The 25,800-nt window shown below is 44.8% G+C and overlaps 1 protein-coding gene across 3 annotated transcripts in view; it reads left to right on the top strand.

Annotated features, from left to right (window-relative positions):
* The window catches only part of Slco3a1 (solute carrier organic anion transporter family member 3A1), a 279,274-nt gene that overhangs the window by 247,021 nt on the left and 6,453 nt on the right, over positions 1-25,800 (top strand). The window contains exons 8-11 of one of the 3 annotated variants that reach the window (XM_055623273.1): positions 4,626-4,801; positions 10,068-10,132; positions 22,802-23,044; positions 23,358-25,553. In XM_055623273.1, coding sequence (XP_055479248.1) covers positions 4,626-4,801; positions 10,068-10,132; positions 22,802-23,044; positions 23,358-23,386 — 513 coding nt within the window. In that variant the 3' untranslated portion in view covers positions 23,387-25,553. The other 2 variants (XM_055623272.1, XM_055623271.1) reach the window with 2 other exon arrangements.

Genomic DNA, 25,800 nt, shown 5'->3' with positions numbered 1-25,800 from the left:
ACTCCTGCTAGAAAAATCCCTCTGGACCAGAAATTGGGGAACAATCAAGTCTTCTCAGTATGGTAATGCTTCCAGAGTAATGAGGCTGGCCTCATGCCTCTCACTTTTTCTTCAAGGCTTTACCACCAATGACATCATCCCTCCCACACCACGCTCTGACAAAAGTAGTCTGTCAGCCTGGGAATCCATTTCTTCCGTCCCATTCATAAGAAATGACCCATCACTTCTGAGTGATGGGAGGAACAAAAACAGAAGCAACTTCATTTGCCAAGATTTGTAAAACACGGCTGATGAGTGTCTTGTTCTTGTAGGATGAGCTGTCAAAATAGTTAGTGTGCTTGCCATTTCCTTCATCAGTTAAAAAAAAAAATCCAAGACCCGGAGAATAATTGTTTTTGCATTTATGGTCTCCAGCTTTTATTGTGATTATTTGTTCCCAGCCTTGCATGTGATAGGAACATTTCTCAGTGGAAGTCAGTGGTGGAATGTGGAATCATGATGTAACTTGGAGACATAGACTATTGCAGACTCCCTGATTTCTTTTGTGTTTTCACTTGTAGTGGAGTCTTCGATTTTTAAAATATAGTACATTTACATGATTTAAAATCAGCATGTAGGAAGACAAGAGACTTCTTCCCTTCCCCTTTGCCTTCTCTTCACCCACTTCTCGGCCTGCCAGTAGACGGTGCATGCAGTTGACTGTTCCTTGTCTGAAATTCCTTTATGATAGTTTCAGGTTTAGGGTGATAGACGTTATAACATTTGCATATGGATCCTGAGACATTAGTAAAATTTGATCAAGAGAGATGCTTCCTGGGCTGGGGAGATGCCACAATGAGTAACAGCTCTGACCGCGCAATCATGAGGACCTGAACCTGAACGCCAAGAGCACACATCAACACAGTGAAGCCTGGTGCATGCCTGTAACCCAAGCACCAATGCAAGCAGAGACAGCTGAACCACTGGCATTCACTCACCTGCCAGGCTTGCAAAAGCAACAAGGTTTAGGTTCAGTGAGAGGCTCTATGTCAAGATATTACAGCACACAACGATAGATCAGGACACCTGATGCTCTCCTCTGACTAATGCATGTACATGCATGTAGGTACACATGCACGCACACACGTAGTTATATTAAAGATAGGTAGTTGGGGATGTCCCTCCAGCTAGTGTTAATAGGAAATTTAATTCAGATTATACACTAAAGCCCCACTGGTCCTATGGACTGAATGATGGGTATGCACTCTAGAGCTTTCTCTGCCAGATCCTGTGTGTTAGTGAGAAAATGTACTAGATTCCCTGTTCATTCATGACTCCCAATCTGGCTAGAGGCTGATTTCTACCTCCCTTCTTCCCTCTCTTTCTCTGTCCTCCTTCCATCCTCCTCCTCACCCCCCCCCATGTCTTTCTTTCAGTTACCCCAGGATAACCTCAAACTTACTATGTACTTTTCTCAAGTACTGGATTACAGGAGTAAGCTCTTTTGTCAATGGGGATTTTTTTTTTTTACCCCTATTTCAAGGCAGTATATTCTCACTGTATGATTTTTCTGGGAAGGAATGTAGTCCCTGTTGTCCTCAGAGAGTTGAATTGTCTGTCTGCTGTCACAGTGTGAGGGATCAGTATCTACTTTTCCTGTCATTAAAATACTGTGCCATCCTTCACGTGGATAATGAGAGGGCCACTGTGCTCACAGAGAAGGCCTGACAGGCTTGTTGAACAAGATGACAGAAGGAAGCTAGCCTGCAAATTTCATAAGAACTTACCCAGCAGATAGGCTTGGCCAGGCCAAAGTGACAGATGAATAACATGACCCGACGATGGCTTGCAAGAACTGATGGCTATCTGAGTGTTTCACTATTTCTGGTTTAACAGACTCTATCAGGCTAATGTGACAGAGGACTGTACAGCTGTAAGAAAGTACTTTTCTTTCTTAGGATGGAAAAAGGCCCAGCGTAAATCCTTCACTAAAAATCTAAAGCACAGGAACAGAGTAGGGTCTTAGAGATGCACTGAAAATCTGTAAGAACATGAAAATGTGAGATACAGCATGCCAAAATCCAAAATGTTTCGAGCACTGACATGACTGAGTTATGTTACTCACTTGACTTCATGGGATGACCTGCAACCAAAATACGACACATGTAGCATCTCTGTGGCCTTCACACACACACACACACACACACACACACACACACACACATGCATGCGCACACACACACATGCACATATAAAATATATGTCTTATGTAAATATCTATATTAATGCAGGTCCCCATGTTTGAGCACTAAGCAGTTTACTAACTAAGCTATCTCCCCATTGACCTTATTTTTTGGCAAATGTAATGTAATGGGTTATAGCTCAAGTATAGGTCCAAAATAAAACAGATAAAGACACCAAGGTTGATAAACCAAGCAAAGGTAATGAGTCATCTGTGAATAAATGGCTTATTCACAGGGTTCTGGCCTGATCACTGAGTCATAGTACACCTGTCATGTCTCCAAGTGTTTCCCAAGAAGCCATGTAAGCCAGCACTCAGTTCATGAGGTATTCAGTCAGACAGCCCACCAGGAACTGTTCCCCATTTATACTTGGTCATTCTAAGTCCATGTGGTTGGAAGGTCCCCATTCACAAATGTTTTCCCAGCCAAGCTACTACAGCGATCAAAGAGAGTGATAAGTGCAGCTGGACCTGGGACAGGGTTGAGACCCTTTTAGGATATGGAGGGCATCAGGACTTAGGTATTCATTCAAAACATTTTCTGAGTGTCTGTTGTAAGCCATATCCTGTCTAGTAAAAGTGACAGTAAATCAGTAACAAAACTACAATTGGCTCTTTTCGTTTAGCCTTAGAGTCAGGAGGAAAAGAGTTTCCTCCTGGTGTCAAAATTACCGTCTGGTTCCTGGGAAGTTGATGGACCTTACTAAGAGGAGAGATAGTAAAGCAAAGGAATTTGGTGCTAAGAAGTGTCATCTGGACTTGGTCAGGAAAACAGCTTATATGTGCATCTAGAAAAGAAAGGGCTGAATACAGAAATTGGAGCTATTTAAGTGGGATAGAATAGAAGCAGTGAGGCTGTAGAAGGAGTGAGGTAAGAGGAAATGAACTAGCTCCATGGTGAGTTAGGACTGACTGCAAAATATGAGAAGCTGTTATCCATCAGGACCAGAATGGAGTATCTAAGGAGAGGCCTGAGGAGCTAGATGGAAGCTAGAGCTGCTCCGCTGGAGGGCTAGTAAAGGGATGTGGTGTCTATCGTAGGTGTTATGGAAAAGCCAGGTAGAGTCTCCAGGTATAGGGTAAGGGGTTTGGGAGATGGGGTGTGGGGGTTGCTGTCAGGCCTTAGGCCCTGGGAATTGCCATACATACCCAGGTATGTAAGAAGACCACTCACACAGATGCTTACCCTGGGCACACCATTTAGAAGATGTACAGCCAGCAGGTACCATCTGCCCCACACTGCTATGCATGGCTGCCCTAATAACGGTGAACATAGAGGGTTTGGGACACCCAGGAAGCTATCTCTTATGGGACAATCTACCCCCTATCTGTACTATATCCTGTAGTCAAAGAAAGGGAGAGCTGGAAGAAGAGGAGAGGAACAAATGTGAAGGGAGAAGGGCAGAGAAACAGGCTTTATGGGGAGTTTGCCTGACCCCTCAGGAGTGTTTACCCTCTGGGCATGCGCTCAGAAAGCCAATCAGCTCTGGAAAGGGAGGCAATGAATCATTTATGATTGTTTTCACTTTGTATTCATTAAAGCCTCTGCACTATTATTATTGAACCTTAATTGGCTTGGCACTCTGAACAGCCTCCTCCAGCCCCTGCACCTCCCTCTGCCATCAGAAATTCCTGGAGCAAGCTAGCAAGCTTGCAGGAGAAACGAGAGCAAACCTTGCATGGGAATGGGGGCTGCTGATCCAGAGCCCCTCAGAAGATCAAATGGAACGTGGTCGCTTCCCTTTCTTCTCTCTGATCATATATTAATAAATGTATCCCATCAGGCTCTCGCTCCGCTCCCTGTGAGCTGGTGTCAGCTACTGCTGCCTAGAATCTCTTAGCTCCCTTTGCTACCTCAGCCACTGGACAAGTTTTCCGTCGGCTTCCACCATCAGGGTCTCCCAGGCGCAATGGTTTCATGCATGACAGCATGTGTCCTTTGTTCTGAGTGCCATGCCAGGCACTGAACCAGCAACAGTATGTGGGTTACCTGATTTACTTCTTTTAATACACTTCGGTGTAATTATAACTGCATAAAGGGAAGACAAATTGGCAAGTAATTACGATGTTAATTTGGCAATGTTTTATCATATTGTGGAAGCACAATTTCCTCTCTAATTGTATTGGGGGGGCACATTTATCTACATTGCAGCTTACTGAAGGTTTCTTGAGAATGGAAATGAAATACACAGGAGACAGGAAATCCAGCTCTCCTCCCCATAAATATTACTTTATTTGCCTGTGTTTTTTGCAGCCTCCTTAAAAAGCTAACTCGTTTATTCAGGCCCAATTAATGGAATGCCATACCATGTATAATTAGGCGGTGACAGCTTAGCTGATGGATTGCCATGGGTGTGGAAACCAGAGACACCCCCAGTTGAAATATCTGAACCTTCCCTTTCAGAACTTCACAGGCTGTGCATGCCTCACCACTGTTCCCCCTGAGAACGCCACTGTGGTTCCGGGAAAATGTCCCAGTCCTGGGTGCCAAGAGGCCTTCCTAACCTTCCTCTGTGTGATGTGTGTGTGCAGCTTGATTGGAGCCATGGCCCAAACGCCCTCTGTCATCATCCTCATCAGGTAAGCTGTCCACTGAGCCCCAAGGACCTGGGAGTCAGCCCAGCCTGTTCCCCTCCACCTGACACACAGCTTCAGGGTCCCCGAGCATCAGAACTGTGTGAGTCTTGCAAGCAAGTTGAGATGGGGCTGCTCTAGGCTAAGAGGAATCAATTACAAGCCTTCCGTCAACTGGGACTTCATAGCACAACAGGACAGCAACAGATGGCTGCTTTCATAGCCTCCCAGGAATTCAGGCGACTTTGAAAAGCATTGCACACTGATCTTGTCAAGAGGCATTGTTGGTGCAATAAAATGAAAATATTGGGCTGGGGACATGGCCTGGTTGGTGCACCTGCCTCACAAGCATGGGCTCAAGTTCATTCCCAAAACCCATATATAAACCTGGACCTAGAGCTTGCGTATAACCACCATGATTATGAAACGGAAGGTAGAGACAGGCAGGTCCCTGAAAGCTTGCAGGACAGTTATTCTAGCTCGGGCAAGTTTTAGGCCAGAAAGAGACCCTGTCTCAAAACCAATAGTGGAAGGATCCTGTGGTACAACATTCTAGGCTATCCTCTGCCCTCCACACATATGCTTATAACACCCACATGCACACACACACACACACACACACACACACGCTCAAAAATGGCATTAAACTAGCCAAGTCGTTATGTCTAAGCCTTGTCCTTCTGTCAATCAGCCATATGCCCTCGGACACAACATGGTCCCAAAACTTGTTTCTGACTCTCTTACATAGATAAGAGCACTCGTCCTGCCTGCCTGCCTGCCTTCAGGTCATGTGTGCAAACCACTCTAGAACATGAGAGGTTAACCATGCCAAGGATCCTGTGGCACGCAGGTGGCGATTGCTTTTATGTGAGTAAATGGTTGCAGTGAGACACCCAGAATTTTGTAGCCCCTTGTCTCTGGGAAGCCGGCCTGGAGGTGGATGAAGGGCCCCCAAGATGAATCATTGAGCAATATTCTGAGCAAGTTTCATCATTGGCAATGCTGTTGCTATCTTGATTTGACCGAGGTGCCTAGAAGAGCAATGATCCATACATACCCTAGTGTCCATCTAGACCCAAAGAAAGAACATATCCCACAGAAAGGCTCACCTCACTAGATGCATAAGCCAGGCAGTTCAAGGCCCAGGGCTGGGTTAGAAATGAGGTGCTTGGAACCACCTTGATTCCTTGCACAATACCAGCTGCTATACCCAGCTTCCCTGTTGCTGGAGGCCTCCCTACCACGGTTCCCGTTCTTTGCTGGCAACTGCCCTGGAAGTAAATTTATAGGAAGCACTAGTGTCACCCAGATGGTCATTAGCAGTGGCTTATGAATGTACAGAGGCATTAAGGGAACAATAGCAAATTGCCATCTTATACTTAGGAACTTTGACAAATCCATACGCGGCGCTCTGTATGGCTGTGGTCAATCAAGTTGAGTCAGTTTTTACTGGTGGCCTTGAAAAGCCTGTAAGTCCTTTCAGAAATGCAATATGCCAGTGTGAGTCAAGAGCCATAAAAATATTCAGGCCTCTACAGTAACCTACCACCATTCCTGGCCATTTATCTCAAGAAAATGCCTCTGTACAAAGAAAAAAAAAAAAAAAAGACCTCAATACAGACAGATTTTTTTTTATTACAATGTTAACTATAATGGCAGAAACACCTGAATTGAAGTTGTGAGTTAAATTATGGAACTGCAGTTCAAAGGAATAATGAAAAATCTTAAGAATGTAAGAAGTGTTTATGAAATGAGCCATTGAATTTAAAACTATACTTGGAAGGTGATTAAGTATCATATGCATATGAACAAAACCCATCAGGTTTCATGTATGGGTTTATGGCGGCTGTGTTAGGAGCCGTTTGTTTTTCATTAGAAATTCTCATGAAACTGTATCGTAATATTCACACACAGGAGTCTCCAGGAAGCAGCAGAAAGAAGGATCCTTGCCACCATTATTAGTGACTGATCCACTGCTTTCTCTCCCTGTGAGTTCCCACAAAGGCCCAGCCTCTAGATTCTAGGTGGCAAAACTTTGGCTGTGGAAATTTTAGCTGTTTCTAATCCTCAACTTGATAAGCAGGTCTCGTAGTTTTTCAAAACTACAAGACCTTTAAATGGATCAAGAGCGGATAGTCTCAGTGGCCTGTGCTGACCACATACATCTATGAACCCCTGTTTACCTAGAGGTACATGTTCTTGTTCGCATTGTAGCATGTCATCCCACCCCTTTCCTAGTCCAGCTTGCCCTCACAGAAATTCTAGGTAGGAACCGGGATATCCCATGCAGGCCGACCACGGCAGATAATTACCAGCCCTGGCCCAAATTGGTGGTTCATTCTGATGCTGGTCAGAGGTTGCCGGTAGAAGCGCTAAAGGAAGCGGGGCTGGGGAGGAGACTTGCCCGGTAATGTAGTAGTATCACAAGCACCAACACCCCAGTTCAGTTCTCAGGACCCCTGTAAAAATGCCAGGCGTGGTGAGGCACATTTGTAACCCCAACAGCGGAGAAGAGGAGACAGGAGGCTCCCTGGGGTTCACTGGCCAGCCACCCTAACCTATTTGATGCACTTGTGGCAGATGAGAGACGTGTCTCTAAGGAGATGGATGGCATTCATAAGGATGATATTGAAGTTGTCTTCTGGTTTCTACACACACACACACACATGTATGTGTGTGTGGTCATGCCCACACATACAGTATATCTTAAAAGGATGCTGAAAAGGTAGCAGGAAAGCAGATACTCAATTGGCTGATGTTAAGGCACAGTTCTGGGCTCCTTTTTAAAATGACTGTGTCCACACCCCTGTAAATATCCCCCTTTTACACATGAAGAAACTGGCCCAGCAAGTGACTAAGCAGTACTCCCAAGGTCTCACCACCAGTAATTTAATGATCCTGAGCCCGCATTTCTGGTCTTCCCTGGATCTTTCAATAACATCCTGCCTGAACCCTCCATTTCTTCATAACTAAGCTCTGCAGTTCTTACGGGAACCAGTTTCTCCACAGGATATGAAGAAAGATCTTAGCACCTTCCTCACTTTGTTCCCAGTGACACGGCAGCTGAAAGGAAATCACATTTCAAGTGATAAATAGTCTAGCTCATTATAGCAACATGTTTTCTTGATAAGGAGATTTGCCTTTATTTATGTGTCTTTTAAGCTAAACCTTCAAATGAAGGCAGTAACAACACAAGGAACTTGGCTTGTGTGATGTGCATCTTCCAGAGAGCGCTAGTTTTACCCAGAGATGCAGCTGTCATGACCTGGAACTAGTACCTGCCTTTGTCAGCCAGAGTCCTGAGCCCAGCATTCAATGGAAGTCATAACAGGCTGCCCTGGGGGTCACTCACCTGTCCCACACTCTCGATAATTAAAAAGAGGAGGGCATTCCTCAAGAATAGTTCCTTTTTGCTTTACGGAAAATCTTAGAATTTGCCAATGATTATAAAAACTACTCTTTCATTGTCTTCTGCAGACTATGGCAAAATAACATACACATGGTAGTTTACAAACAATAGGAATTTGTTTCTCACAGTTTCATGGGTCTGGAGGCTAGAAATGAAAGCTCGAGGCTTTATTAACTGGCAAGGGCCACTTCAGTACAGGAGGGCAAAGAGACAAAGGATCTCTCTCTCTTAGGCTCTTTCCCCTCCCCCAAGGGCACTAATCCATCATTCATGTAAGCCCCACCCTCAGGATCTAAGCACCTCTCAAAGGTCCCACTATCACTTTAGGTGTTAGGCTTGAATAGAAAAATTTGAGGAAAACAGAGTCAGTCTATAATTTTGGGTTGATGGTCACTTTTGACCCGTTACAACAACAAGCCGGAAGCATGCACACCAAGGCTCAACCTAGTCAGAGATCACGGGATGACTGCCAATGGGTTGATGAGTAAACGGCCTTGGGGTCATTTAAGAGTAGTATTCTAAGCCTAGGAACACCACTCAGTTAAGTGTTTATTAAGTAAGCACAAGGACCTGTTTTAGGTCCCCAGCACCCACATAATCACTGGCCACAATGGCTCCTGTATAACCATCATGCAAGGAGGGCAATCAACAGACAGAGGTGCACCTGTTATAGCAGATAATCCCGTAGTCACTTTGTCCCTGGCCTTTACTTTATACAGGCCCAGATCCTACACCCTCACTGCTTTGTGTGCTTCTGGTCTCTACTCTTCCAGTCACACTGAAATGCTCCACTGTGTTTAAGGTTCAACCACAGCGAACGGCTTCCGTGCCTAGCCAAGTCTTCCAAGAAGTATAGCCACTCACATCCCTCTGTCCCCTAAGGAAACACAGTAGCAACAGATAGGAAGAGGTGATACTCTGATTAACCGGAAACCCATGTGTATATTGTCCAGTCTCTTTCCCTCAGAGTCCTTCACCACAAAACCACAGGTGCAGTGTTAGAGACGTCTGCCCAGCCTGCTACCCACTTACGCGTTCCCTCAGCACAGGCTGGGTGCTAGATGCAGAGGTAAGGTTGAGGTCAAAAGGTAACCACAATGCAAGTCATCCTTAGCCATGAGGGGAGAAGGCAAGCATTGAATAAATCCCAGCTGTAAGCTTCAGAGGAATTATGGGGGAGATTTGTGATCTGCTGTGTGGACCCACCTAAAATCTCACAAACCCGCCTCTACGGTGACCCTCACTTTTAAGAAACATTACACCCTAGAGAATGTGTAAGATCATTCTTAGGGACTGCACATGGTAAACCCATGTCAGGACGATTGGGGTCATTCAAAGCAACGTCTGGTGACTAGTAGAAAGAACCTTTCAAGATTACAAGGTACTAAAAGTTGATGCACATGCCTGGGTCAAGGCTGGCTCACCTGGAGTGCCCGTGAATGAAAATCTGGTGGATTTTACAAAGTGACCCGGGAACACTGAAGGTGTTTATGGTTCCAGCTGCTCTTCAATAATTTGCTAACCTGCTGCTCCCACGTGCACATACCCCACACACACACACTTTTGGTGTGTCCTCTTTGGAACTAAAGCACGCTGCTCTAAATATAGACTTCATGATAGAGTTTGCATGCAGTCTTTCTAGCTCAGGTTATTTAAAGGAGGGAAAAAAGCATTTAATTCCTAAACATATCTTGGCACCACAGTTGCAGGCAATTTTCAGACTTTTAGCAAAAGAAAGAAGAAAACCTATTAGTAATTTTCTGAGGTAGGATCTGATGGGCAGCAACAAATAACTCTGGGACTGTTAATTAAAATGGAGTGATAAGAATAATTTTTTTCTCCCCTCCATCTCTTTTTATGTAGGACAGTCAGCCCTGAACTCAAGTCTTACGCGCTGGGAGTTCTTTTTCTCCTCCTTCGTTTGTTGGGTACGTATTGTCTCTTCATTCCCTCCATAATGAATTGGATGTGTATTAGCAGGTGAGTGAGGATCGGCGAAACTGTCCCAATTCCTGAATTTGCCTCTTTTCTTTCCTGTCATGTTTATTTATTAGTGTCCCACTTCCATTTCCTGTTGCAACGACGAAACACCCTGACACAAGCAATTTTAGGGGGAGAAGGGGTTTATTTTGCTTACAGTTTCAGATTACAGTCTATCATTGCCAGAAGTCAAGGATGAAGCAGCTGGCCTCATCCACCTTGCAGAGCAAAGAGAGAATGGGTGCATACAACGCTTGTGTTCAGCTTACCCACTGTCCCGTTTGCATACTGCCAAGGGCTCAAACCCCATGGAGTAGTGTTGCTCACAATGCGAGGGTCTTCATACTTCAAATAGCACAAGACAGTTCCCCACAGACATGCACACAGGCCAACGTGATCCAGACGGCCCTGCGCTGAGACTCCTTTCTCTGGTGATTCTGGGTCTGTCATACCATCACTTTGAACCTGAATTTTTTTATTCCCAAGTTCAGACACCATCATTCTAGACCCCTCTGATGTCACAGGGGTTATGTATTCCAACTCTGGGCCTCATGTCACACTGAATTTTCATTAGCTACAGAGAAAATGCAGTGGTGCGGTTTGGTACTAGTTTGCATTCTATTGCTGTAATGAAAACCATGGCCAAAATCAACCTGGAGGAGAAAAGGATATCTTTGTTTTAAATGGATCACACTCAATCATTCAGGGAACCTGAAGGCAGGAACTGAAGTACAGGCCATGGAGAACACTGTTTTTACAGTCTTCCTTGGTGTGCTTTCTTATTCAGTGCATGGCCATGTGGGAGTGACACCACCTAGAGTGGGCTGGGCCTTCCCACATCAACCATTTATGAAGAAAATGTCCCACAGACTTGCCTACAGGACAACCCAATAGAAGCATTTGAGATTCCCTCTTTCAAGATGACACTAGCTTATGTCAAACTGACAAGAAAACTCTCATTAAGAAAGCCCGAGCAGCCTGAGGTATGCTTTATTTCTGAGCTGCCTGCTGGGAGTAAGAGGCCACAAACCCATCACCTTGCAGCCTTTCCAATATATTTATTTCAATTACTCAGTTATTTTTATTTACCTTGAATTGTTTTATTTCATTACCTTTTATTATTTATTATTTATATTACTTCTTATTATTTATCCAGTTATTTAAATATATTTATTTACCTTGGGTTTCCAACAGGTGGCCTGGCCCCCACCTGTGTCACACTTTTTTTCTCATGCCCAAGCTGAGATCAAAATGACTTGAGTGAACATCACATGGAAACTGAGGGTAGAAAGGGAGGTAACTGTCCTGCACAGTAAGAGTAAGCATAAAGCTCTCACTGGAAGTCTGTGGTCATGGATGGACACGAAGATCTAGGGCTGGAAATGTGAGGTTTGAAAAAAGCATTTTTCTATCAGCACAAATGTCCAACAGCAGAGAATTAGTTACATCAGCGACGGTCTGTAATCCTGGTAGGAGTCAGGCCTCCTTTAAAGTTCTGGAAAGAACATTCATAGACTTGGAAAGGACTCGTGACATGTGGTGGGGACAATGGCGGCCCACTCTCCAATGGATTTAGATGATTATCAAGCATGTAAACATAGGGAAAAATATTTGGGAGGATGACCATCCAAATGGTACCATATAGTTTTAAGTAGTAAGATTATGTTTTCTAAATTGAAACTTTTGAATATCTCAACATATATTAATATATTAGTTTTATAATGCTGTTAATTCCTGTGTAATTGTTAAAAGAGAGAGGAAAAACCCCATCCACAATAAAGGAAACACACAGCTTAAGTGTCTCCCTCCAGAGTCGGCACTTGTATTCAGTCCCCATCATCCCCCCTGTTCCCTGTGGAGCAGATCTCAGAACCCTCTCCCCGGTCAGTCCATGTGTGTGGATGCGCAGGGGCATCCTTGTCTTATTTCTGTTTCATGGTAAATAGACACACATAGATGTGGAGGTGCCACGGATGAAAGCCTGAAGCCCTCTTTCAACTTAAAACAGGTGGGTGTTTCTGGGAAGCTGTGACAGCTTGAAAATTTCTACCACCATAGAAAGAATGATATTGATTTTTTTTTTTCTTGTGTCGTTGGAAGCGTAGACAGATGTATTATCAGGTCCCCTGCCCTCAGTGGTCAAGCAGCTGGAGAGACAGATAGACATGAAATACGAACAAGCTAGAGAGCCTCCATTTTGGAAAGTGGTAGAACCATTCCACAGATAGTTTTGCAACAAAATGGCATTTGCTAAGTACCTCCGGTGTTCTGAGTTCCCAAGCCATACTAAGGCAGGTGGCCACACCCTGCCCTTGAGAGCCCCCCACAACAGGGCTCAAAAAATGTGGGTGTTTTCCCTCATCTGTAGAATTGCTGTAGAGGTCTCTGCATCTCTAAACCACATTAAGGACTCTACACACGGTCTAAAGCATCAGGGTGAGGGAAATGTCTTGGTCATTAAAGCATTTGCCTCACAAGAATGAAGACCTTCATTCAGATCTCCTGAGCCCATGTAAAAAGCTAGGTGCCATTGTGCATGCCAATAATCCTGATAATGGTGGCCCAGGAGATAAAGACAGGTAGATCCCTGGAAACACCAGGCCAGCACCTACCCCAGTGGTTGGGGCTGACCAACCCTTTCACGGAGGTGGCACATCAGATATTTACATTACAATTCCTAACAGTAGCAAAGTTACAGTTATGATGTAGCAATTGAAATGTTATTATGGTTGGGGGTCATCATAGCATGAGGAGCTGTATTAAAGGCTGTCAGCGTTAGGAAGGTTGAGAACCACTGACCTTGTCTATGTGGAAAATACAAGGCCAATCAAACATCTCAAACAAATCAAGACTTTTCAAACAAAGTTTGGAAGGTGCCTGAGGACCAGCACCCAATGGTGGCTAGAACGATGGCCATGAAATACCAACAACCTAGAAAGCCTCCTTTGGAAAGTGATGGAACCATTCTACAGATAGTTATGCGACACTTCCCTGAGCACCTCCAGGGTTCTGAGCTGGCAGGCCAATAGCGAGATGCATATGCTCATATATGTACAGAGGGTGTTCTTCATAATAATCTCGATAGCACAAAATTTTAAAAGAACAAGTTATTTCTGAAAATTATAGGGTGATTGAAGATAAAAACTGAGGTATCAAAAGGAGATGTGCGTAAGATAATCCCTCACCGCTCTGACCCCCACTCTGTCTGTCTGCAGCAGGAAAGGCAGGCATCACCGGGAACAGGGATTTTTCCAGAGCAAGAGTTAACTTTATCGTTATAGCCCGTTATACAATGTATGTGCATAGATACAACTGAAACAAAAATTTCATGGGAAAAAATACCTTTAATATGTAGAACACATTCTGATATTCTACTCCCTGCATTTTGAAAAGTTGGTTATGACCCAGCGTATTGATTCTATTGCCCATTATGAGTCACAAATCAGTTTGGAAAACCTGGCGCTGAAAGGATATGACACTGTCTCGTCTTTTAATTAAAAGCGGCTTAGCAGAGAAGTCTTGGCATCTGGCCTAATTCCATCTCCTCAAGCACCCAGTAAGATTAACGGCCATTATTATTAATGCAAGGCCAATGAATAAATCAGATCTCGTGACACTGCCAACCCTCGGGGTGCCCCGTGTGGGTAATGGGAATACAGTGGGGACACTGAGTTGAGTATGACAAGATCTGTGATGGAACCTGCACCAGCACAACAGTGACTTGGGGGAAGCGCCACCTACCTGCCTCGGGATTCAGGCCTGACGTCCTGAGCAGAGAATAAATACAGGTTATGAAGATGTACAGGAAGAAGAAAGGCTGCTTTACATGTGGGGGACTTCTAGGGATAATGCTTACAGGCTGCAGAGACCTCATTGAGGCAAGCAGGGTGAGGCAGGAACAGCATCATATGGAACTGATGGAGGGAGTGAGCTAGGAACATGATGAGGAAGGTCTTCTGCCCCTTGGGTAGCTTTGAACGCTTTGAACGGTATCTTTAAGTCAAGTAGAAGCTGCTAGTAGCCTTTACCAAGAGAGGGACAAGACCCACTGTATATTTCAGGAAGGGATGCTGTCTAGGGACTGAATATGGTACAGTCAATTAGCGTTGAGAGAGAGGTTTGCATTGAGATAGTGGAGTTAAAACTGAATGAGGAAGGACCTTCATGGCTTTGTCTCTGAATTGAAGTTCTACCTCTGGTAGAGTGTTCTACCTCTGCAGGTTTCAAACAGGCAAATCAGAAGAAAAACACATTTCTCATTTTCATTAAAAGAAAAACAGCATGCATACTAAGAATGTCCACACTGGCTTTTCATATCACTACTTCTTAAAATATCTTATATCTTACATTGTTTACATTGTATTGTATATCTTAGAAAGTTCAGGAATGTTCAAAGTGTGCAGGAATATGGGTTGGGGATAGGCAGAAGAGGTAAGGGGCAGGTGAGGAGAGGCACAGACCATGGCTGGGCTACCCTCGGGTGACAACAGAAAAGTTCTGCATCTGCATCATATATGGCTTTTGAACACTACTTGGAACATGGCTTGTGTGGGCTGCTTTACTTAACTTTTATTGGTTTTCATTTAAGTAGCAACATTTGGCCAGTGGCTGTCATACTCAATGGGGAAGGAAGGAAGAAGGTTAGCATGGAAGACCACAATGAGCCATGAGCAGGGTAGAGAAAAATGGCAGGATCCAGAAATGAAGGTAACATTGGTTCCCTGTGTTACTTTAGACACTGATGGAGAAGAGCTGGGAGATAGAGCAGGGACCTCAATGGCACTGGCCACTATGCGATGAGAATTTCACTAGTATCCCTAGGGAAGAAGTAAGATTGCAGCTGGTGGGATCAGTGATAGATGAGCTACAAGGAGAACAAAGCAAGGAAATCAAGGATGACAGGTTCCAAGGATGTAACTCAATTGTTCGCATGCTTTGTCTAGTGTGCATGAAGCTCTGGCTTTGATCTCCAGCAGTATATGTAACCAGGTATGATGGTGTAGTCCCAGACAGAAGAAGTCAGGGGCAGGAGGATCAGAAGTCCAAAGTCATCCATGTCTGCATAGAAAGCCTGGGCTTCCTGAGACCATCTTTAAAATATAATGAGACTGGTGGCCAAAGTGAAGATAGTGTGACTGATGGTAGTGTCTGGGCTGGATAAAGAAGAGGTAAAATGGGAGGTCACAGAAAATGGCAGAGATGAAGGAATAAAACGAACTTGGGGGAATGGGACTACAGGCACTAGTGGTATGCAGTGAACAATGAGAGAAGACGTGGAAACTGGGGCCAGAGCTGCTGAATCTGACTTTAAAATCTCAGAGGTACTGAGACATGACACCTGAGTCCTGGCTGACCAGAGAGAAAATGGGTCAACTGCCTCAGCATTGAGAGCAAGTTGTTAAAAGGCCAGTGTGGTAACACATGTCCAGTTCATGTCATCCAGGGCAGTGGAAGAAGCAGAGCAGGGAAGGAGGCCACAGAGTTGGAGGAGGGTCAATCAACTAAGAATGAACTGGATGCCCCCTCAGCAGAATTCCTGATGTGATGGATCCCTCTCCTTCCCTACTATTCAAATGCACTGATCATTGCTTTTCTGTCTAAGATACAGGTCAGCCATTTGCTCATGGGTCTGATGAAGAATCTCAGCCCTTGGGCTGAGGTGTTGTTCATTGATAGAGTGCTTCCTTGCAAGTATAAAGTCATAGGTTTGATCCCCCAGCCCTGCTAAAAAAAATAGTAAATCGTCCCTGAGGTTGGCTCGCTGCCATGAATGTCACATCAACCCAGGCTCCTAGGAAAAAAAACCTGTACTGAGATCCTCTCGCAAAAGGATGCAAAGAGCCAGAGACATGCTGCCTTTAGGGCCTGGGAGTAGGGGTGAAGCTGAGGGGAAGGCTTACTGTGAGCTGAGTTATAGAACACCTTGAGAGGAAAGATTCCGCTCATCTGTGGAGCAGAGAAGGTCTCGGGTGGAAGCCTAGATACACATTCAGTGGTCTGGTGAAGGGAGATCAGCCTGAGAGCAAGGCTGGCAGGATGCAGGACAGCTGATCAAAAGTGTGGCTGCAGAGAGGGTGGCATATTTGCTAAAGTGCTTGTTGTATAAGGACCTGAGCGGGGAATCCCCAGAACCCATGGAAAAAGCTATAACCCCAACTCTGGGAGGCAGAGATAGGAGGACGCTGGTGTTTGCTAGCCAGCCAGCCTAGACAAATAGGTGGACTCCAGAATCAGTGAGAGACCTTGTCTCAAAAAATAAGATAGAGAACAACTAATGAATCACATACACACACACACGTGAGACTATGCTGATCAGGGCTGTAACAAAAGTCCTGAAAGGCAGAGACCAATGATAGCCATAGAACAGAGACAGTGTCTATTAAGCCATCTCTGTAAACCATCTCCTCATTTCTGTAGCCAGCTAAGTAGATTTGAGCAAAGAAGAAACAAGAGACTAAGATGAAGTTGAGATTTAAGTTTGTGCCCCGTAATTCTAGGAAGCCCTGAATGGACCAACAGAATAGATGCAACCAACCAAAGGTCTCAAAGGTACTGCAGACAGGCCGGGCTTTACCACGAAGTCTCCACCCACCAATCATGATGCTTGCTTGGACAGAACTATCCTGCTGGGCCAACCTCACCAGAAGGTCCTTCATGTGCATCTGCAATATGCAGGCTCATTCCTGGGTCTCAGATCTTGTCTTTGAATAATGAATGACCCTAGAAAGGCATTTCTCAGAAACCTGGTGCAGATCTTTGCGGGCTTGTTGTGCTCTGGCCCTGAGCATAATCTAGAATGGAAGAGTATAGGAGCTAGTAGAAACACACATTAGCTCACGCTTTATTCGAAAAAGTCAACACAGTGCCCTCAAGGACCCCACGTGGGTAGGAGCAGGGAGGACTTTTCCACTCACTGCTGTTCCTGTTTAATCCATAAACAGTTGTTAGGCACCAGCTGCACACCAGGCTCTAGAGGCACCCCCTGCTGTCTATATATACAGACTCCACTCGTCCCACCTGGCTACATTAACCACAGACCCCTCTGCAGCCAGGCATACCCCACTCCTCTCAGACTTTCCTGTCCATGTGGCCTTTGGCAGGCTACTTAAGCTTAGGGAAACCTTTCAGACTTCTTAACAAAGGGCCCAGGTGAGAATGCAGTGGCTCCTGACTTCTCAAAATTAGGAAAAGTGAGTGGCGGGTGTCCCTAGAAAGCACCTGCTGATGTCAACAGTCCAATCTCCTCCTTGGCATTGCCGAAGGAGAGAAATGCATCAATCTTTTCAGGAGAATACACCTTTCGACATTCTCCTCTAGCTGGAGCTGGCTGGAACAGTAATTGCTCCAGGTTGAATAGAGAGAGTCCAGGGTGAATTCAAATCTTGGCAGGTAAGCTGAAGAGGAACCATTATCTTTCTAAATGTAAATGGCACAGTCATTTTCAGCCTCCGTTTTGTCCCATAAAGAAACATGGATTTATTTTTCTAAGAAAAGCCTTTCAATTCACCTTTTAAGTTGAGACCAAAGAATATGAATAGGTCTTGCCTTTTCAACCATGGAAGTGAATGAAAAAGCCAAGATGCTGGGCCCTGGGGATTAATCTCTGTTAATAGATTTCAGGAAAACAGAGATTCTCCTTAAGCAGCATAGCAGTTTTTGCTCACACACAGTGTGCTGTGTGTGTGTGTGTGCACATATACATGTGTGTGTATACAAATATATGTATATATCTAAATATATACGTACATGTATATATGTGTGTATATATATGTAATATATACACATGTGAGCTACAGTATAAGGAAGAGTTAATCTTTTTAATATTTCTTGAAATAGCAAGTAGCATTGAGCTTGCCTTAATACCCTGCCAACACATGTTGAGGCCCTATTGAGACATGTTTCGCATATACATTCTTGCCCAGGAGACTCAAAGGGGTGGGAGCTGCTCTTCTGGAAGAGAGGAGTCTTCAGAACACACAGTTTCTAACAAAATATTCCACCATCACCGCCCTGCCTCCTCATTCCCTCCATAACAAGAGTATATCAGAATGAAGATGCTCAAACTGATAGATTCCTGGCTTCCCTTCTAGAAGAAGCACCTAACTGTCCTCCAAAATAGACTCACTTTTAAGGGGCGACCCACCAACTCTTGGCTTGAAAGGTTTTCTGTAGCACATTTGTTCCTGTGGAGAAAGGGTTTTTTAAGAGGAGAGACAGTGATTAGCCAAAGGGATTTAGGACAAAACCCTAAAAATAGGGTCAGAACCTGATTTGGTGAGTATTCTCTATCCATACTTTCTCAATAAACAAATTAAGTCTAGAATAAAGTATAATTGGGGACTGGGGAGATGGCTCATTTCTTACTGCACTTGAAGATCTGAGTTTTGATCCCCAGCTCCTGTGTAAAGGGCAGGCTTAGTGGCACTTGCCTGTGACCCTTGAGCACTTGGAAGGCAGAGACAGGCCGATCTCTAGAACTCACTGGCAAGCCAGCCAATCAGTGGCTTCCAGGTACAGTGAGGACTCAGTCTGAAAAAAGAACAAAGTGGAGAGGGATTGAGGAAGACAATGTTGACTCCTGTTCTCCATATCCACCTGTGTTTACACAGACATGTGCACACACACCTGAAATACACCAAGAAAGTAAATGTCCCTGTTGTATAAAGAGGCTGAGATTCAGCGAAGCTGTGGGGCTGGCCCATAGGATCGGGATTCCCAAGTGGCAGAATGGGAAGAGGAATTTCCTCCTTCACCGGGGGACCTCCAGACGTAAGCCGCTTGACTGAAGAGAAGGGTGGTGAGGAGAGCTGATGACTGAGTGTCTCTTCCTGCTGACAAGTGTCTGCCAGCACTGCCAGTGGCATTCTGCCAGGTACTGGGGAAGCCTGTTTACAGAGGAGGCTCTCAGGTTCTCCATGTACTGACAAGACCAGGGGAGGGAGAGCTCTGTAGTTGGCAAAGAACATAACTCTAGGGTGTTTCTCTCCCTTCACACTTGAAATAAACTACTCTCTCTGACCCTGGAAATCCCAGTTAAGAGGTCTAAAATCTTCTTGAATTAATGAACTTCGAATTAGAAGAAAAGTAAACCACTAGATCTGGGTTCTGGCCTCTTTGTCTATATGGCAACAGAGGTTATGAGTTATGGAAGGAATCGTGGTGGATGGAGCTGCCTGCTATGCAGTGCTGGGGTGATTAATATCCTGGTTACTAACAGAACAAAAATCTCTCCTTGCCCTCAGGGTGAGCCAGCATCTTCTGCAGACAGCTTGTTGTTTGTTTGCTTCTATTTAGTTCAATGGATGTATAAATACTTACACATGAATGGCTGGGTGTGAGAAGTAGTCAGGAAGCTAGGAGTCTGATCAGCCACCGCTCAGGGGTGCTCCAGAATAGCAAAGACTTCCAGAGGAAAAAAAAAAAAAAAAAAAAAAAAAAAGAGTGCCTCAGATCTGATCTGTGTAGTCTCTCCAAGCTTGGAACTTAAAAGTCCGAACGATAGCTTAGGGTCCGGCTTTTAGAAAGAATTACAAGTCAATAAAAGGGAAGAGTTTAATTTGGCAGAAGAGAAAGCTAATGTTTTATGTAGAGCTATAAAAGAAGTCTCAAGAAGGTTATTCTTTGGTTACTAAGCCTAGCATTTATTCTAAATCTCACCTAAAGTCCCAGCATAAGATGAATGAGTCAGCAAAAGTTCTGGCCATGTGAATGGGTCAGGCCCCTTGCAAAAACCTGCGCCTCATTTGAGCCTCAGACGGTGATATTAGCTCCATTGTATCTGGAGGCACTGAGAGATCAGGTAGAATGCCTCAGAGTTTTCAGCTCCTTAAAATAAATAAATAAATAAAAACTCCTCTTCACCAGCAAAGTCTCTAAGATCTTGAGTACAGACAGCATGGAAAACTTTGATGGGCACTTGGCTTTGTAAGTACTTGAAGGCTGTTTCTAGTTCTTTCAGGAGCGTCATTGACTGCTAAAGGAATCCGACAACAGGATAAAATTGACACCTTTGAAGCACAGAGCATGCATGCTCTACTTAAAGACAACTGAATATTGTAAATAAGAATCGTCATGAAGGATTGCATAATGAGTTTGAGCTTGGAACAAGTACTAGCAAATGGCTCCTTTCCACTCCTGATGCCCTGCGATGTGCTAATATGTATATATATATATATATATATATATATATACATATATATATATATATATATATATACACATATATATATTCCGGTTTGCCGCAGTGTCCAGGAATTCATGTATCATAGAGTAAGGAACACCTAACTTTTAGTTCCTCCCTGTGGCAGACTTTTTCAACAGAATGCCCTTTGAGCAGGGTGCCCATCAGTATTGGCTCCTCACTGCTGGGTGACTAGTAGCAAGGGCAGAGGCTAATGGCCTCAAGATTGGTCACAATAGGTAGACAGAGCACTTGTCATCTAATCACGAAATAAAACCACAAGAAACAGGAAAGGTGAATGGATTTATGCTGTCCCACTGTGCCTGAGAATAGGTCAAATCAGTGCCATTTAGCCACAGAGACATCCACATGTGAATCAGTTGCCATGGAAATCCCTCCATGTTGGAGCAGAGAGAGCGAGCGTGCTCCAGCTCAGCTAGTGGGGAAGATGTGAGCTCCTGAGCAGCCTCTGGGCCACAGGGAGTGAGGCAGGCATGTTTCCATTCTGCAGGGGCTAAGTCTGCACCAGGAGCAGAGAACAGCTTGTAGGGGATCCTGAGCTTCCAGTATTTATTAAACCAAGCTGCTTGAGAAATTTAATGAGGATTCCCACAGAATCCATCTTGTAGGTCTTCTCTCTGGAGTAACAAGCAGCAGACTTAGGAAGAGGGCCGAGACACAAGGACCTAGGAGCCAGAGCTCTGCCAGCTGCTTGGTACCAAGAGGGCGACACTGGCCCCAGCAATCCATTCAGGGAAGTGCTGAAGCCGCCACACAGCTTGCCTGCCCCTAGCCCACCTCCCCCACTGCCTCAGCATGGTAGTGCTATATTATTTAAGTATCTGAAATACCATGTGTGCTTCTGGCCACTGTGGATGGACTTGGTGGATCTCTGAACCCCTGAAGTGTGTGCATGGCTCGGAAAATGCATCTATATTTTTCTGCACAAAGGTTCTATGTGCAATCACGTTCTCAGAAAGACCTTCGGTGAAAAGTGAAGTTTGAGCCAGGACTGGCTCTGGCAGGGACACTCCAGGAAGCTGGCAGTCCAGTCCTCCAGTCTGGATTAGCCCCTTCTTAAGTGCAGCCCTCATATCTTGAGGCCTGCCACTGAAGGTGGTGGGTACCGTATCCTAGCCTCAGGGAATGCTAGAATTCCTGAACAATGAATTTTTGGTAGTAACTTATTTATTTTTTTTCTCACCCTACAAATAATGCTCCTCAAAACAGACTAGAGTCACCTGGGATTTTTCTTTTCAGTGCTGAGGATTAAACCTAAGGCTTATATTTTGTTTTCGAAATTCTAATGACTAGGGCTGGGACGCCAGCTCAGTCCAGGCCATAAGGTGCTTGCCACGCAGGCAGGACCTGATTCTCACATTAAAACAAATAGAAACAGTGTTGCAACTCCAACCTAGGGAAGCAGCAGAACAGGCAAGTCTCTGGAGGTCCCTGGGCAGCCAACATAACTAAATCGGCAAGTTTCAAGGCAGTCAGGAACCCTGTCTCATAAGAAAAAGTAGATAGTACCAATGATGGCTGTCCTCTCGTTTCCACGTTCACACATGCACAAAATACTAATGACTGAGCCCAGGATGGTGGCAAGTACCCAGGTACCTGTAATCCAGATACACTAGATGCTGAGCCAGGAGGATCACATGAGCCTGTGAATTAAGACCAGTTTACACAATTTTTGGTTGTTGGTCTGAGGCAAGTCAAATAACCCTTGAGCGAAGAAATGAGAGCTGGCAAATAAACCAGCAGATTGCCACAGGCCTGAGTTAAGAATGGGGACGGTTTTCATCTCCTCTGACATTTCTGATGGTGGCTGCGAGTATCTGCTGCGAGCTCCGCATGGGAACAGTTCACACCAGTTTAATAACTGGCAAAGAATAATCACGAATATGTTTGTCCCGTTTCCCGTTTTAAACCATAAATGTGTCCATTTATGTGCTCGCACAGTATGACCTAGTCACATTCTACTTCTGGCCCCTAGAGCCTCCAGTTAGCAGCCCACACAGCCCTGCAAACCCCATTCCAAGGGCAATGTGCAGAACCACACACCTCTTTGAAATTTACTCTAGGAGGCTAATACTAAGACGACTCCAGAAAAACCCTAATTCCTTCTCAGAATAAAGGCAGCTGTCACTTATCTTGTGTGACTGTTACAGTGGCCAGGTATAATACATAACCATCCTAAATACTTCTCACATGTTAACTTAGCCGGCTTCAGGCTCAATGGTTTTGTCTGGGTAATGAAGGCAGAACTGGGATCCACGTTCCCATAGTTTGCACCACCGAAGCAGAGGGCCCAGTTATCCAGCATAATCTTCCCCCAGCCCTCTAAACAAAAGCACAGCCAGGGATGGAAGAGCCCTTGTCTGCAGTGGGCCATCTAGCAGAGCCAGACTCTGAAATGGTCTCTTCCCTCCAACAGGTTTCATCCCCCCACCTCTCATCTTTGGGGCCGGCATCGACTCCACCTGTCTGTTCTGGAGCACCTTCTGTGGGGAGCAAGGCGCCTGCGTCCTCTACGACAACGTGGTCTACAGATACCTGTACGTCAGCATCGCCATTGCGCTCAAGTCCTTTGCCTTCATCCTCTACACCACCACGTGGCAGTGCCTGCGGAAAAACTATAAACGCTACATCAAAAACCACGAGGGCGGGCTGAGCACCAGTGAGTTCTTTGCCTCTACTCTGACCCTAGACAATCTGGGGAGGGACCCTGTGCCCGCACACCAGACACATAGGACAAAATTTATCTATAACTTGGAAGACCATGAGTGGTGTGAAAACATGGAATCCGTTTTATAGTGACTACAGGAGGGCTGAACTCTGTGTTTGTGAACAGAGGGTCATTTTTCTTATTAAAAAAAAAAAAAGGAAAAGAAAAAAAGGTTTTCAAAACAGACATGCACACTCTCACGCACACATGCATACACTCAGCATACACATAAGACCTTTGTCCTTTTTCTAAAAATCTACGTCAGGTGACCGAGCCAGTCAGGATTCAGAATAAAGAGAGAATGGGATGGCCCTGGAGGACATGCACACTGCTGGGCTCAGAATCTGCTTGGAAGGCACCTCATGGTTTTCACGATGCCGACAGCTACAAGCAACAGGCACTGCCAAATTCAGGGAACACTTGTGGCCAGCTTGGAGGACGGACGTTTCTGGATATGTATACACATACAAAACTTAAAAAGCATTAAAAAAAAATGAGTCTACTAAAATCACATGTTCAAGTTGAAAACATTGCCAGATTAAGCACTAGAGACACACTCTCCCTCCAACGGGGTGGGAGAGGTGCAGGTTGGAGGGGTGGAAGCCCCGCTCCTCTCTCTAACTTTTGCAATATGGGTCACTGTGTAGACCACTCACCCAGTCTATGTGTGGTTCAAAAGTCCCCAGAGTTCGCTCAGAGATGCTGATGGGTGATCCGGACTAGTCTGTGGTTGGCATCTCTCACCAGCTCCATTTCCATGTTCAAGACTGAGGGCCCAAGGGGGAGCTGGGTGGAGGGCATGCAGCTCCCCATCTCCTAGCACCTCCTCCCTATCAGCCCCACAGTGTGACCTCAGGAAGCTGTGGGCCTCACCAGGCTATGACTGACCCGCTCAGAGCCGGTGAGCCCCAATATAGCCCAAGTCATTTGCTCACATTTGCCAAACATTTTGCCATTTTTTTCAGAAACAACAAAAAATACGTGTACGAATTTCCAACTGTTGTATGTATAATTCTCTAATACTATTTTTAACTACTTCTAGAATCTGTGTTAATCCTTCAGTCACTAACAAAGCTTTTCCTTTTCTCCTTTTTTAATGCACCAAAAATATAGGGATTCAAGGGATGCACTCAATCTATTGTAATTTTTATCCTCATCTTGATACCGTGCAAAAAATTGCACAATGTGTTATAAGAAAAAGATACTCCAGGAAGAGTGGAAATGTAGCTTTAAAATAATCACATTTGAGATAACAGGCTAGTGCGACAAGTTACAAATCTGCCTTCTGGCTTCAATCCCCATGGTGATGGCACTGTCATGGGAAGCCCTTTTATACCCATGCTTCATGTTCCAGTGGGCATTTCTGTTAGCCTGTGAAGGAGGCTCACTCAGATGTGTACTGATGTGGGTGGGAGCCATGTTCCTGGGGAAGAGAGAGAGAAAGTGTGGTTCTTACCCACAGCTGTTGAGTGGCCTTTGATATCTGTGACCATACACCTACAAGTTCACATATCCAGGGCATGAAAATGTTAGTGACAGGTCCCAGGTCAGTCCTAAACTCTGTGTATTGAAATTGGCTGAAGCTCCGAGAACAGCCCTGTCATTTGGGTAAGAGCCCTGTGTGGGGAAACTCTCGCACCAGCACACTTAAGACAATATGGCCACTCTCACCCGAGGCTGGATCAGACAGGGGCACCTACATGCATAGCAAAGGGCTCAGTCAGCTCACCCGTCATGTCTCTTCTTTGACCTTTGTTGAAGGCATATCCTAAAATAGACCACAAAGTTTGCTCGGCTTTCTTTTCCACTTTAAACATCCCTACTTACAGTTCACCTGAAGCAATGAAAGAATAAGGCCAGAAGAGTAAAGGTGGGGATGCCCTGCCAAATTTTTGGCAGATAGTGTAAATGCGGGGGAGGTCTGGGTAGTAGCCCCCAAAATACAGGAGACACCAAGCAAAGACAACCAAGAAAGTGCTGCTTGGCAGTGTGGCTGTGATCAGCTGCCTCATTCAGGGTGCTTCTAAGAAAGACCTTCCATCTATCTAGGCTAAGGACAGGCCTAGCATTAGCCTATCCTTGTTTGGAAGCATGGGGGGCTCATCAATATCATAACTAGAAAAGGGTGAACAGTTCTCCAGCCAGTTCATAAAGTGAAGTTTTGTAGCTCTGAAGGCTTTGGTCCCATTCCGAACAGGTTTTGGTTCAGTCTTGTTTTGGAAATGAATGGCTAATGGGTTACTGCCCTCTCTTGACTGTTGTATATCTTTCCAAACTGAGGCCCTGGGATGTATACTTTGTTTCATGAGACAAATTGCTTTTTGGAAAAAAAAAATAATAATTTTTAAGCTCTTTGTATCTTGGATTTTTTTTTCCCCTAAAATGTTCTTAAGGATAACAATGGAACCCAACTCCAGGGCTCACTTTTATCAACAGTTATTTATAAATTGAAACTCTCCCTGTGGCAAAATGATTTTAGTGAATGTTGTGCTATCTTTAAATTTTTCAATTTTTGTCATGTATGACAAAAGAGAAAATTCAATCTACTTTTAATTTTCCTTTTGTATTATCTATAAAAAGAAATACTGTGCATCCAAGGCTAGATCCAGCCCCGTGGTTGTCTATTTGACTTTGAGTGGCATTCTGGATGAAAACTGGTAAGATCTCCCTTGAACATACAGAAAGCAAACCCGGGATGGATGGAGAAG

This window comes from Psammomys obesus, unplaced genomic scaffold, assembly GCF_907164565.1.
Source record: "Psammomys obesus unplaced genomic scaffold, mPsaObe1.curated_primary_1811, whole genome shotgun sequence".
Lineage (NCBI taxonomy): Eukaryota > Metazoa > Chordata > Mammalia > Rodentia > Muridae > Psammomys > Psammomys obesus.
Note: the sequence above shows the minus strand (reverse complement) of the source record. Positions and strands in the feature narration are given on the sequence as shown.